Here is a 14,933-nt window from a genome sequence, read left to right as displayed (position 1 = left end):
TTTTCATTTCATATTTTATACGTAGCATCAAAATGTACTTATAGTGTCAAAGGTAAAAGTACTCGTTATGCAGATTGTTCAATATATTCCAAATATATTATTGTATGGTTATTATTGATGCAATAGTTAACAAAATTAACATTTGGTGTAATTTTGCATCTCTCTGTGATTGTTTGCAATTCTTTGTAATTAATTTGTCTCTTTCCATTAATTTGGTGGCTCTTTTTTTTGGTAATTTTGTGTAACAATTTTGTTGTTTGGTGATGTTTTGCATCTGTTTGTGGTTGTAATTTTGTGGGGTTTTTTTGGTAATTTTCTGTCTCTTTTTGGTTATTTACCATCTCTTTGTAGTCGTATTTTTTTTTGGATGCTTTTTGTCCTTTTGCTTGTCTTTGTAGTTGTACTTCTTAATATACTGTTATGAGGTACATTACATCATTTTAATTTGATCATGTTTTATGCTAAATCTCGACCTGAAAAGTAACTTAAGCTGTCAGTTAAATGTAGTGGAGTAAAAACTACAATATTTGCCTCTAAATGTAGTGAAGTAGAAGTATAAAGTTACATGAAATGGAAAAACTCAAGTACAGAACTTGAGTAAATGTACTTAGTTACTTTCCACCACTGACTGTCATTTAGGAGTATCAGACCTGACAAACTGCATGATCTGATATAAACTTGCCTTCATTATTTAAGGTCAATAACATTATATATTCCTGATATTTTCCTGTTTTTACATGTTGCTGTATAGATTTACTGCTACGGTCCAACTGCAACCAAATAAAACCAGCAGGTGGCGCTGTTGAGCTTCACAGCAAAATAACTAAAGTTTGCTGCTGCAAAACAGAATGTGAATCAGACACTATTTTCTTTTCAGTCGAGACAGTCAATGCACTGTAACTAATATAATGATAATATGTTTGTTTTATAACCTATGACACCTTGCATTACCTGAAAAAAGCTTTTCGGCGTGTTGCTGGAATTAAACTAAGATGGGAATATTGTTTTCTTCTCCTTTTTTGCGTTTAGTTGTAAACTACACTGTGGCTCCTTTTTATGCTTAATAAATAATGTTAATTGGCCTGTCAGACTGAAAGAAAACAGAAGGCTCATACCGGAAGTTATTCCTTGCCGTCAAACTAAAAGCTTCGAATTTGTCACGAATGGAAAAATGTGAAAATAAAAAACAGTATACAGTATCGTATCATATTATGATAATCATGATCTATCTTGCCTAAAAACAAAAACATGATACATTTAAAGTAATTAGACATTTGTTTTTAAATTAAACCTCATAAGAGTATATGAAGTATTTAAATTAAAACACTGCGTACATAAAAGCATCAATACAAATAATGTAATAATACAGTCATGCAAAAAAATATTAGACCCTTTTTTTCTTCGCTTTCTTGTTCATTTTAATGATAACAACAAAAATAGCTGATAAGAGTTTAATTTAAGAGTTGATATATAGACATTTAACATGGTTTTATTCATAATTATCAATAAAACCATGTTGAATGTCTAGATATGAGCTCTTAAATTAAACTCTTATCAGCTATTTTTGTTCCTATCATTATATTATTGATTTTTATTATATACAACACAGTGTGAAATTACTCCACTACAATAAAAGTACTGCATTCAAAACTTACTGAAGTAAAAGTACAAAAATATCAGCATCAAAATGTACTTAAAGTATCAAAAGTACTTGTTATGCAGAATGAATCCACTCAGATTGCTAAATGTATTATTGTTGATGCAATCATATAAGTAGCGTTTACATTTTCTTAAGGTAAGGCTCATTTAAACTACTAAATATACCGTTATGTGCTTAAATAAATAAATAAAAATTTAATCACTTTAAATTTCTCATGTTTTTTATGTTAAATTTCAACCTGAAAAGTAACTAAAGCTGTCAGCTAAATGTAGCGGAGTAAAAAGTACAATATTTTTCTCAAAATGTAGTGAAGAAGTAGAAGTACAAAGTTACATAAAATAGAAATACTACTAAAGTACAAATACCTCAAAATTGTACTTAAGTACAGTACTTAAGTAAACCTACTTAGTCACCACTGGTGATTCTTTATTGGTATTTCCCAATGGAGTGTTGATTTTATGATTTTATGTTTTTATTTTTTTATTCTTTTATTCTTTTATTTTTTAATTTTTTAATTTTTTAGTTTTTTAATCATTTAATTTTTTAATTTTTTATATTTAAATTTTTTTAAAATGTTTTTATTTTTATTTTAAATTTTATTTGTATACATGCATATTTTATTTTTGTGCAGGCAGTATATTTTACATTTTATTTATTTTCCTATTTTTAATTTATTTTATCTTATTGTATTTATCTGTTATCTATTTATTGTTGTGCAGCACTTTGGAAACTTTGTGTTTGCTACAATTGTGCTTTATAAATAAAGTGGATTGGATTTAATTGAATGAGTATTTTATTTTGAAAGTGCTAACAGGAAGTGATGTATTTGCGGCTGTTCCCACCTTGACTGGCTGCTGCAGCTCTCTGCTCGGGTTGGTCCGTGTTGTCAGAGGGGCATGAGAGCTTCTCTGGTCGGATCATGCGAGCATGGGAATATTTGGAGGAAAAGACAGTTTGACAGCTGACTCAAAGAAAAGGTAAGCAACGAGTCTCTGTTTTACATTTAAAAGTGTGCAAAGTGACACTTATTGCAGCTGTTTTCAGCTTCACTTTAACGTGGTCGTGTCAAATCTGTCAATACAAGTCAGACTGTGATGTTTTACCATCATGACAGAGAACTATGGCTGTAAAATACTCAATATAATTGTCATTATAGGAAAAAACACCTAACTTTCATATAACAAGTAAAGTTAATTGACTTTTGCAGCATTATGGGGATTGTAAAGTGAAAGTACACTGCAAAAAACATGAAGCTTACCAAGTATTTTCTTCTCATATCTAACTATAGTATCTTAATTATATTGTTTTGAGTATAATTTACCTACTGACCATAGCTTTATGTGCTTATTTAATTATTAGTAGTATTATTATGTGCTTATTTGATTATCTTATTGTTTAAAGACTTCTTTTTAGGATTGACATTGTGAGCTTTTTCATGCTTTTCAAGCTATTCAACTGTTGAATATGGTGAGTTTTTACCTAAAATATTGAGTTTTAGTTGCATGTAGATTGAATGTTATTTCATTCTATTTTCTAAGTATTTCTGGCTTATTTTAATGTTACTACAGTCGGGCTATTCAAGCCACAATTGCTCAAAATAAGAATATTTGGATTTATTTCTGGACATCATTGGTTTTTACAGTGCCTGGATTTTTTTTTTTTTTTTTTAACTTATTTAAAGAATTCTTACAAAGAAACATTTACTTACTGCACTGGCAGATAATTTTGCTTGTTTCGAGCCTGTATTTGCATTTATTTATTTCTTGTTTTTTGTCAGTTGGACAAGTGCAACAGAAAATAATTTAGGATGTCCACAAATTCATAATTAACCACCACAGACATAATTCAAGTTCCCATAAGAAGACAAAAAGAATCTCATACACTGTAAAAAACAAACAAACAAACAAACAAAAAAGCAACTGTTGTTTTTACGGTAAAAAAAAACAGCAGCTGTTGTTGCCAGAACTTTACCGTAATAAATACGGTGCACCTTTTTGTAATATTACGGTAACATAATATTAGCACTGTTGATTTCCCGTTTAAGATATAAACTTCAGAAATTTTACCATTAAAAAAAAAAGTTTTTCCATCAAAAGAAACACTGTTCTGCCATATAATTGACAAGAAAATACTTTATAAATGCTGCATAAATTAAAGATTTTACCATTAAATATTACAGTATATTTTTGTTAGAGATATGGTGTTTAGTACATATAACAGTGAGAGTAATTTAAAAAATATGTAAAAAAAAATATTGTTTTGGCTGATATATACATTTACGGTGTTTCATTATTACTGAAACTGAATTAACCCATTTATCATTTTACATCTTTTACTGTCATGGTTTAGCAGTTTTTCACTGTAAAATCTACAGACATTTTTTACAGTGTAGTGCTGTGTTTATTATCAGAAACCATATAGAGGTCACAATAATGTCAACACTGAGCCCCAGACACACTAAATCATGGGTCTCAAACTCGTGGCCCGCGGGCCAATTGTGGCCCTCGTGACGATTTTTTGTGGCCCCCACCTTGATATGAAAGTTTAATGTGAGTTTTATATGAATGGCACTTTACTGTGTTGTGTGTGGAAGGTCCCTTTAATTACTTTTTTTGGTAGTTTTGTGTCTTTTTTGGTAATTCTGTGGGGTTTTTTTGGTCATTTTTGTGTCTTTTTTAAGTAATTTAGTGTTTTTTTCAGTCATTTTGTGTCTTTTTTTTTTTTTTAAATTGTGTCTTTTTTTGGTCATTTTTTGTGTCTTTTTTAAGTCATTTTGTGTCTTTTTTAAGTAATTTTGTGTCTTTTTTGGTAATTTTGTGTCATTTTTTGTAATTTTGTGTCTTTTTTGGTAATTCTGTGGGGTTTTTTTTGGTAATTTTTGTGTCTTTTTTGTCATTTTGTGTCTTTTTTTAAGTAATTTTGTGTCTTTTTAAAGTAATTTTGTGTTTTTTTTCAGTCACTTTGTGTCTTTTTTGGTAATTTTGTGTCTTTTTTGGTAATTTTGTGTCTTTTTTTGGTCATTTTGTGTCTTTTTTTGGTCATTTTGTGTCTTTTTTTGGTCATTTTGATACTGCCTCCAGCGGCCCCCATGCAGGTATTTTGAGTTTGAGACCCCTGCACTAAAGGTTCTTATAGTAATATTAAAGCAGTCTAACTGCATGGTGGTATATCAGTATATCATTGAGGATGAGTGTAGATTGAGAGAAGGTCACACCCTGAGCTGGCTGGTTGCCTGCTTCTACGGTTGCAATTCTAAGTACCATATGAATAGAAATAGAATAGAGTTGAATAGAGCGTGGCTGTGATTATCTCCACTAATATGAAACACAACAGATGGCCCATGAGTCCTTGGTCAACAGAGGGAAGCCTGCAGTAAGTCAACACACAGTTAAAAGTGAATGACAGTTCAGATGTGAGTTAGTGTTTCAGTGGAAGAAGCTGCTAGTGTTTCCTGTCATTAACACAGAAGCTTCAATCAGCACCGAACACAAAGACACAAGTCATGTTAGTTAGACTATTTGATCTTATTTGTAACTTTAGGTGCAGTAGTTGTGTACATATTAAAATAAGAAGCCTAAATATGAATGAGTGAGGGTTTCAGAGGTTTAATAAACTAAACACAGCTGTGTAAATTCCAGTGGCTGAATATCTTTTGCATTTGACATTCAGAATAAGAATTAAGGCTGCAGGATTTGGAGACATATCTTATTATGATTACTTTGATATTTATTATTATTAGAGCACTAACAGTGCGAGGACCCTGTTGAAATTGGTCCGTTTATTATTATAACAGCAAATGAATCGCGTTTTTGAGGGCTTTATCGTATTCCAAAACTCACCAAACTTGGGACAAAATTCAATCCTGTCGAAAATGTACGTATGTCATTGGTTTCAGAAATGGGCCTACTAGCCCCCCCTAGAATTGAGCCCCGAAAACAGGTTTGTCGTAGAGACACGAAATTTGGTACATCCATGTATCATGGGAAGACGCACCAAAAAGTCTCAAGAAGCCATGCTCAAAAACAAACAGGAAGTCGGCCATCTTGGATCGAAAATGGCGTTTTAGACATTTTTTGCTATTTCCACACCGCATATTTTAACAAACTCCTCCTACAGATTTAATCTGAACGAAGTTTCAGACGTTTAGTACCATCAGCATGAAGTTTATTTTCGTAAATTATGGTTCCATTTAGAGTAAAATAGACAATAAAGCAGGTTTTCTTTCGGGTGAGTCTACCTTGTGATTGACAGGTCGCTACCACAGTGTGTTTTTTTTCTTAGAAATTTGACTTTTAGTGTGTTTTCAGATTATGAAAGTTAATTGTTACATTTTGATCTCTTGTTCAGTGTTTGGTTGTACTAAAAGACGCTCTACAGGTTTGGCTGTTCATTTTAAATTGCTGATGCTGCTTGCTGGAGTTAAGTCAATAACTTCCTCCTCGTCAACTTGTTCCATAAAACATAATGGCTGTCAAATTGCCAAACTTAATGTTTAAAAACAGTAGTAGGTGATTTATACAGTTATTGGTTCTAGCTGCTCCAAAGCACCAACATAGAGTAAAATAGCTGACATGGAGGTACAGTCATGGGAAAAGTTATTAGACCACCTTTGTTTTCTTCACTTTCTTGTTCATTTTAATACCTGCTACAACTAAAGCTACATTAGTTTGGAGGAATATGATGATAACAATAAAAATAGCTGATAAGAGTTTAAATTAAGATCTGATATCTAGACATTTAACATGGTTTTATTGATAATGATTTTGGTTATTATCAAGAAAACCATTAGTGGGGCGGCATAGCTCAATATATCATAACAATCATTTTTATATAAAAACACCAAATTTGGCAGATGTATTGATAATTACATTGGGAACAAAACTCGATATTGGGCCATCACAAATTCAGACCCCGGTTGCCATGGCAGCCATTTAAAAAAAAAATGGCTACCAGCAGTTGGTTAAGCATTCCTTTCCCATTGGACCCAGGTGCAATAATGGACATAATCTAGATCCTATAACCCTGAGAACCAAATAAAATACTCACTCACACTTTTACAGAGTAATTGGTCATCTCATTATATTATAATGTAATTATATATTGCCTTGAATCAGTAAAAACTGTGATATTTTTTGTGCTTTTTTTGTCAGATGGACGATGCTAGAGGAGATGTGGTACAGATGATTTTAAAAAGTAATTACTCACTTATATAACAACAAAAATAGCTCATAAGAGTTTAATTTAAGAGCTGATATCTAGACATTTTGCATGTTTTTCTTGATAATGATTTTGGTTATTATCAAGAAAACCATGTTAAATGTCTAGATATCAGCTCTTAAATTAAACTCTTAGGAGCTATTTTTGTTGTTATCATTATATTTGTCCAAACAAATGTACCTTTAGTTGTACCTGGCATTCAAATGAAAAAGAAATTGAAGAAAAAAGGTTGGTCCAATAATTTTTTCCATGACTGTATATGTACACAAGGCTACCTGAAACCTGTTCCCAGCAGGCTGGATGAGCTGACTGGTGCTTTGTTATTCTCACTCAGAATTTGCATTCCTCCAGAGTGATTTTCATTCATTTTTGCATAAACATTATCTTTCACCAGGAAACACGACAGACTTACAGGAGTTGCTCTCTTCATTGAAAGTCGCTTGCTGCGACTGATCCATATAGAAAGGGAGACATATGTGTGCTATTAGGGCTGGGCGATATATCCATATAAAAAATATATCGATATATTTTTAAATGTGATATGGAATTAGACCATATCGCATATATCGATATAGTTAAATTTTTTTTCTTTCTTTATATATAAATGCTGCCCTTACTAGGGTTTGGACAAAAAGGTATGACTTTTATTTTGAAGGGGTCATTTTTGGACATCCCATAATATGGTGTTTTTCTGTCATTTCTGGCCAAACTATTCTCTAATGTGTTTCAAAAGACTACAATCAGCCCATTTTTGAGAATTTTTAGACAATTGAAAATTTGAAAATTTTCTACAAAAATCAACATACTTTTTCTTTTAAAGGGTAATTTTTGGACATCCCATAATATTGTGTTTTTCTGTCATTTCTGGCCAAACTATTCTTTAATGTGTTTCAAAAGACTATAATCAGCTCGTTTTTGAGAATTTATAGACATTTCAAAATTTGACAATTTTTGACAAAAATCGACATACTTTTATTTTTTATTTTGAAAGGGTCACTTTTGGATATCCCATAATATGGTGTTTTTCTGTCATTTCTGGCCATATGATGCTCTGATATGCTTCAACAGACTTTAATTGACCCGTTTTAAGCATTTTTTAGGCATTTTAAAATTTGACCATTTTTGACAAAAAATAGACATAAGAGGAAGTAATTTTTGGACATCCCATAATGTGGTAATTTGTTGCTATTTTTTGACAAATAGTTCTTGACCCGAGAGTCCTGGGATTCGAACCAGCGACCCCTGTGGTAACAAGCTGATTTCATAACCTCTAGGCCGCAGACCACCCATATATAATAGTGTTTTTCAGCTACTTTCAGACAAACTATACCACCATTGGCCTTTTTTATTCCATAGGCTATTTTTATTTAGATATTTTTTTATTTAAATGTGCACTTTATGGAGCTTTGATTTTTTTAACCCTTCTAATGCACAACATGGGTCAAAAATGACCCTCATTCATTTCCCATGTTATTTAATGCTGCTGTGTGTTTCTGTGCTATATCTTTTGATATCAACTTATTTTATGATTGAATTTTCCAAGTATTCTTTAAATATCTTGTTTTCGATAACAACAGATCATTATTTCCATTTTGCCTCTCATACTTTATGAAGAAAAACTGTTTTGTATTATTACATAGCTAACTACTTGGCTAATTAGCTTGCTAAGCTAACTACTTAGCCAAGAAGTTAGCTAAGTAGTTAGCTTAGCAATCTACTTAGCTAACTACTTAGCCAAGAAGTTAGCTTAGTAGTTAGCTTAGCAAGCTACTTAGCTAAAAAAATGGATATGGGTCATTTTTTAACCCATGTTGTGCATTAGAAGAGTAGTGATACAAAAAGGGATTTTATTAAAAAAATAAATAAAGGAGAACATAAAATTAGGATGTATGATGATCAAAAACAAACTAATTGAGGAAAACCTGGAATACTGAATGATGAAAATAATTTATTGCAAAGATAAAGAACATAAAAACTCATACATTTCAGGTCACTTTAGACCCATGTTGTGCATCAAAGGGTTCTCCTGTTGTTATACAGTATTTATGTTCATTTAAATAAACAGTTTCAATAAAACTACTTGTGACATGTCATATTTGACTTTGACTGAACATTTGCTCGCACTTTGCGATAAAAATATCAGGATATATATCGTATATCGATATACAGCCTAAATATATCGGGATGTGACTTTTGGTCCATATTGCCCAGCCCTATTATGCTACTACATAGCATTTAGTTTTATCGAAGAAAACTTACAAATTCAAACTGTACTAGCTAGGGCTGGGCGATATATCAATATAAAAAATATATCAAAATATTTTTAAATGTGATATGGAATTAGACCATATTGCATTTATCGATATAGTTCAAATTTGCACTGTGGTCCTTGCTCCAGACAAGCTGCTTTATATATAAATGCTACATAGCACATACTACATAGCACTTAGTTTTATCGAAGAAAACTTGCAGATATTATAATATATATAGTATATATTATATATACATATTGACTTTGACTGAACATTTGCTCTCACTTTGCGATAAATATATCAGGATATCGATATTCAGCCTAAATATATCCGGATATGACTTTTGGTCCATATCGCCCAGCCCTATGTGCTACATATGTGTGTATATGTAATATTATTCCATCACCATATATTATTTTAATACCCTAATATCCTCAGCCTTGTACTTGCCTCTGCAAAATTGACAAAGCAGCTTTTATTTCAGCAGCAGTGGAAGTTATTTCCATGTTTGCTTTGTGTGTTACTATCTATAACTGGCTCCATGTCAGGGTCTTCAGGAATACCCTTTCCCCCCTTTACTCAGAGCTGCCAAGTCGTTATCCTCACACCCGAGACATCGATCTCAGACCTCGGACCGGCTCCTTGGTCCGTTGTCAGAATGAATCCAGGACTGTGCAGCCGGAGCATGCATCTGTCTGTCTGTGTGTCCGTGGGAAACTTCCCCCTCACCGAGCCCCAGCGTGTCTTTGACTGGAACAGGCTGCTCTCGCCAGGCAGCTATCAGTGTATTAATAAGTGTTTTGGCAGCGACGTTGGTCCTAACCCCCAACCCGCTCTCCGGTCATCCCCCCCTTTCACAACACAAACAAGCCAACAAGCCCCCCCACCCCCTCCCCCCTCCAAGTACCTGAAAAAACATGTGCTTATTTTAGACTCCGGGGAAGATAACTGACCCGTCAGGGTGCATAGTAATATTTGTAGGGCGAGTCGTTAGAGTGGCAAAGATTTCCTTTCTTTCTACAATGACAGGACGCCATCACATACTTGAATATTCTACTTAACCCTATAAAGCCAAGTGTATCATATTTGATACATAAGTTTTTGAGACCTCTAAATCATCAGTGTGATATTTTTTTTTTCCTGAAAAACCTGATGAATACATGAATTGATGATTAAAAAAACTGAGCAACAAATTTCACAAAAATACCAGATGTAACAAAAATGATTTGCTGGTTCCACTGGTGGATCAGTCATTGCTGCGTGAAAACTTCATATCAGCAGATGTATGATGTTGTTTTATATGGAAAAAAATATTTTGTATGTTTGAGGAAAATGTTAAAAGGAAAGTCAAAGTTTTATTTGGTTAAAAATATTAGGTTTTATATGATTATGTGAGTTCAAGAAAAGCAAATTGTGAGCAACAAATTGCACAAAAAGGCCTGATGTATCAAATATGATCCAAATTAAATTCATATATGAAAATTGATATTGAATAAAAAAAAATTGTAGCCAGTTCAACAAACACTCTAGTTTTGAAAATTTAGAATTTTCTGGCAATTATTTCACAGTTCAGGCTTTATAGGGTTAAGTAAAAGTAACAATAGCACAATATAGAAATACTTAGAGAATGCAGTAATATCCCACAAATGTTTTTTTTAGTTATACACTGTATTTCTATAATACTGTAAGAAACAGTAAAATAATACTAGAAAATTTGTGTACACTATGATGAGATTCTTCAGAGATTTCAAACAATTAATACTAGTAATGTTATGATACTATATTATATACAAGGAGCACACCTACAACAAGCATTCCTTTTCAAGTATTTATTTATACAGCAACCTATGACCTTTAACCTTAAAATGTGTGTGTGTGTGTGTGTGTGTGTGTGTGTATGTGTATGTGTGTGTGTGTGTGTATGAAGCATGTGTATCTGGAGGAGTGTGCATGCTTACGCGCGCATTTGTGCCTGTGTGTGTGTGTGTGTGTGTGTGTGTGTGTGTGTGTGTAATGAAAATCACATTAAGTTACCTCTGTGTGTGTGTGTGTGTGTGTGTGTGTGTGTGGAACATGTGTATCTGGAGGAGTGTTCATGCTTACGCGCGCATTTGTGTGTGTGTGTGTGTGTGTGTGTGTGTGTGTGTGTGTGTGTGTAACGAAAATCACATAAAGTTACCTGTGTGTGTGTGTGTGTGTGTGTGTGTAACGAAAATCACATAAAGTTACCTCTGTGTATGTGTGTGTGTGTGTGTGTGTGTGTGTGTGAAGCATGTGTATCTGGAGGAGTGTCTCAAAAAAATTATATTACAAAAGACCAATTTTAAAAAGTAAAACTAAATGTAGGCCTCTGAAAAGTTTCTCCATCTATATGACTTGAACTACTGGAAATTGACTTTTTCATCATATTCTAATCTATTGAGATGCACCTGTATATATGTATATATATATATATATAAATATATCTAGCTTAACACACAAACACACACACACACACACACACACACACACACACAAACAGACAGTAACACACACACACACACACTTTTTTAATGTTTATGTTCTATGTTAACATTATTTTGAATTTCCTGTTGATTTAAACTGTTGTGTTTTGATGCTTTGGTGATATTTTTGCATAAACTTTCACATATAACTGACTTGAAAACATCAATAAGTCTGATTTCATCCTCTTCATCAGATTTACTAATTATATTTACTCTCTGAACAACATTTCTGTGGAACTGATTAACTGATTAACTCCCCCACACACACTCAGACTGCAGCAAGATGAAACGAGAGATGGGATGAAAGAAGAAGAGAGAGATTAGATGCTTTAGTGATGAACGTAGTGTCAGTCTGACCATATCTGAGGACCGTGTCAGGATGTGCTGACTCCCACACTGATTGATAGGTGGGGGGACGCTGTATTGGTGCTGATCTTCGTCTCTCAGCAGCCTGCAGCCAGTCTGGATAGAGGAGTTAAGATGTGGTCGCCATCTCTGTTCTGAGTTCAGCTGTGACTGCCTGTGCTGGTTTTAAAGCCCCAGGGACAAAGAAAATATACAAAAAGACACCGCATGGCATAGCTCCAAGCTGGAGGAGCTATTTTAAGGTCCAGCTGTGGGAAAATAACCAAGTTGGTAATCAGTCATACATGTTCAGCTAGGTTTCTCTAAATCCTGGGGCCGTGCTGAATCTTGTGAGTAATTTACAGGATCAGACAGAGTCAAGAGTCCTCTCCACAGAACTTAAGGTCAGAAACACTGGGGACAGAAGACGTGAAGTTTTTTAAGTTAAGTTTTTTTATTTTGCACAACAATTAGAAAAGATAAGGATAAAGAAATCTATCTATATAGCAAGAAGCGTGTGTGTGTGTGTGTGTGTGTACGTATCTCTGACCGTTAGTCAGACTGACCTCAGATCTCGTGTGTGTCTTGCTCATGGCACAAAGGTGTGCATCCTCGATTTTGAACATTTTTCTAAATATCATTATTATTTACGTAGGATGTGTTGCAGCATTGCACCGTTGCAGGTTCATGTACCCTGTTTGACTGTAACTGAACATCCTTGTGGTCGTTACATAACAGGATCTTGTGTTGATCTTGTGTGTTGACTGGTTTTTGACTCTCACTGTCCTGCAAACTCGGTTAGTGCAAAGTTGTTTGTGAATTGCATTTCTAAAGTAGCTGCGATATGGTATATGATACTAGAAAATTTCCTCTGGGGAAATTCTGAAAGGGCCACGGGGGCTACTGCCGGTGTGTGGACACTATGAGAGTCTTCAGAGAATTCAAACTATGGCCTTTAACCACCTGTGTGTGTGTGTGTGTGTGTGTGTGTGTGAAACGTGTATCTGGAGGAGTGTGCATGCTTATGCGCGCATTTGTTACTGTGTCTTTAGCGAAAATCGCATAAAGTTACCTGTTTGTGTGTGTGTGTGTGTGTGTGTGTGTGTGTGTGTGTGTGCGCGTGTGTGTTTGAAGCATGTGTATGTGTGTGCGCGCTTACGCGCATGTGTGTGTGTGTGTATCTGTAACTGTAATCACATCAAAGATCAAAGGCAATCAGATCAAAGCAATCAACAGAATTAACTGCCACCTGAATGTTCCAGAACAGTTACAGCAGCCAGAGGTGGACAGACTGGAATTTCTGGCCTCAAACAGAAAGCATTTTTGGCAAAACCATAATACCTATCATTGATCCGACTTCACTTTAAGCGTCCTGAGTTCTTCCGGAACATCTGCATATGTTTTTTTTTTAAGAAAAACGAAAAAATAGCTTTGTTAGAGCGATCTAAAAAAAACTGTTACATCTCCCTTTTTCAGAAATCTTCCTGCGTTTTTAATATGGGAGCCAATGAGGCTGTTGGTGCGTGTCGGTGGCGCATCTGTGCGTCCTACGCCCAAACTATAACTCTGACAGCTTTACCAGAGGATTGTGAGTGAGAGGACAAATTTTCCTACGTTTCTATGTATAAATTATTTCTGTAGAGTGAAATTTGCGGCCTGGAGCGCAGTTTTCAAATTTATTTTTTGACAATTTTTTCTCTCCCTCTACACTCTGGCGATGATGTCACACACTGTGACACGAACATTCCATGCAATACACACCCATTATAATCTCAGAATTTCTCCAAAATGATCATGGTCATTGAACAGGGATTGATAAAAAACTATATGACCTATCGAAACGTGGATTAATACACCGATACACAAGACTTGTGTCTACTGTTTAAAGTTTAAATGGAGTCTCTAGGTGAAATTATGCCGGAGAAGTAGACGTTTAAATATCTCCAATTATTGTTGTTTTTTGCTCATTTTTTTTCGGCCGTCCCATTCATCTCAATGCAAAATTTTGGGCAGTTACGTCGCGAAATATTCGTATTCTGTAGAGAAAAGTAATAGCACACCGATCCTGTTCAAACTGCATGTTTTGATATATAATTTGTCCTGCAACTCTTTAAGTTGTAGGACTAGTAGCGGGACGACATTGCGTCCGAAAGAGGAAGAAGAAAAAATCCACAGTATAGCAGTAGTGCTCGGGGCTTTGCTCGGTGCGATTGCCCCGTGGCCCTAATGATATATGATATGATATGATATGATATGATACCTTAGTCACGATATGATCATCATCATTGTGGTTTTAAACTAATTTCACAATATGCCCAGTATTGTGATATGTTACAATTTATTACCTTTTTAAACTGCATATTATGTCCCCAAAGAAAAAACATCTGCAGGAGAACTGTGTTTCTATATTAAGAGGCCACTGGGTCTTTAGCTCTGTCCCCTCACTGAAAGTCCCTTCATGTCCCTTTGTGTATGTGTAACAATGGCTTATTTTTAACCTGTTGGGCTGTTTAGGAGTGCAGAGGGGAGAGAAGGGAGGAAGTGGTTGCAGCGTGACAGAGGAAGGTAACAGCATCCTCCTCGACCTTCATCCTTCCTCTGCCTTCCCTCACACACACACACACACACACACACACTCTTGAGGTCTGTGGTTTTCTGGATCCCCTGCTGGGATACAAATAAATAGGAATAATGTGAGACATGCAGCAACAGACACACAAACATACTTCTCTCCATGGAGAGCTACACTTGGGACTCTGTTTGACTTTTATACCAGTGAACCACAGCAGCTTATTAGAGGAACTAGAGAAAGAGGGAGAGGTCAGTGTCAGTGCAGAAAGTTACACTGCAAAAAAGGTGTGTCTAAAACAAGATAAAAACACTAAATCTGAGGGAAATGATCTTGCTGCATGGACAGATAATTTCACTTGACAAGATTTCTTAAATTAAGATTAT

General features: G+C 34.4%; 1 protein-coding gene across 1 annotated transcript in view; it reads left to right on the top strand.

The window, feature by feature from the left end:
• The first annotated feature begins 2,553 nt into the window (after positions 1–2,553).
• Positions 2,554–14,933, top strand: part of calcrl2 (calcitonin receptor-like 2) — a 54,057-nt gene continuing 41,677 nt past the window's right edge. Inside the window, exon 1 of the mRNA XM_059333809.1 lies at positions 2,554–2,637. Within this exon, the coding sequence (XP_059189792.1) occupies positions 2,588–2,637 (50 nt within the window). The 5' untranslated portion in view covers positions 2,554–2,587. The remainder of the gene's footprint in view (positions 2,638–14,933) is intronic.

This window comes from Centropristis striata, chromosome 5, assembly GCF_030273125.1.
Source record: "Centropristis striata isolate RG_2023a ecotype Rhode Island chromosome 5, C.striata_1.0, whole genome shotgun sequence".
In the NCBI taxonomy this organism is placed as follows: Eukaryota; Metazoa; Chordata; class Actinopteri; order Perciformes; family Serranidae; genus Centropristis; species Centropristis striata.
The sequence above is the reverse complement of the archived record's forward strand: the minus strand, read 5'-3'. Positions and strand labels throughout refer to the sequence as shown.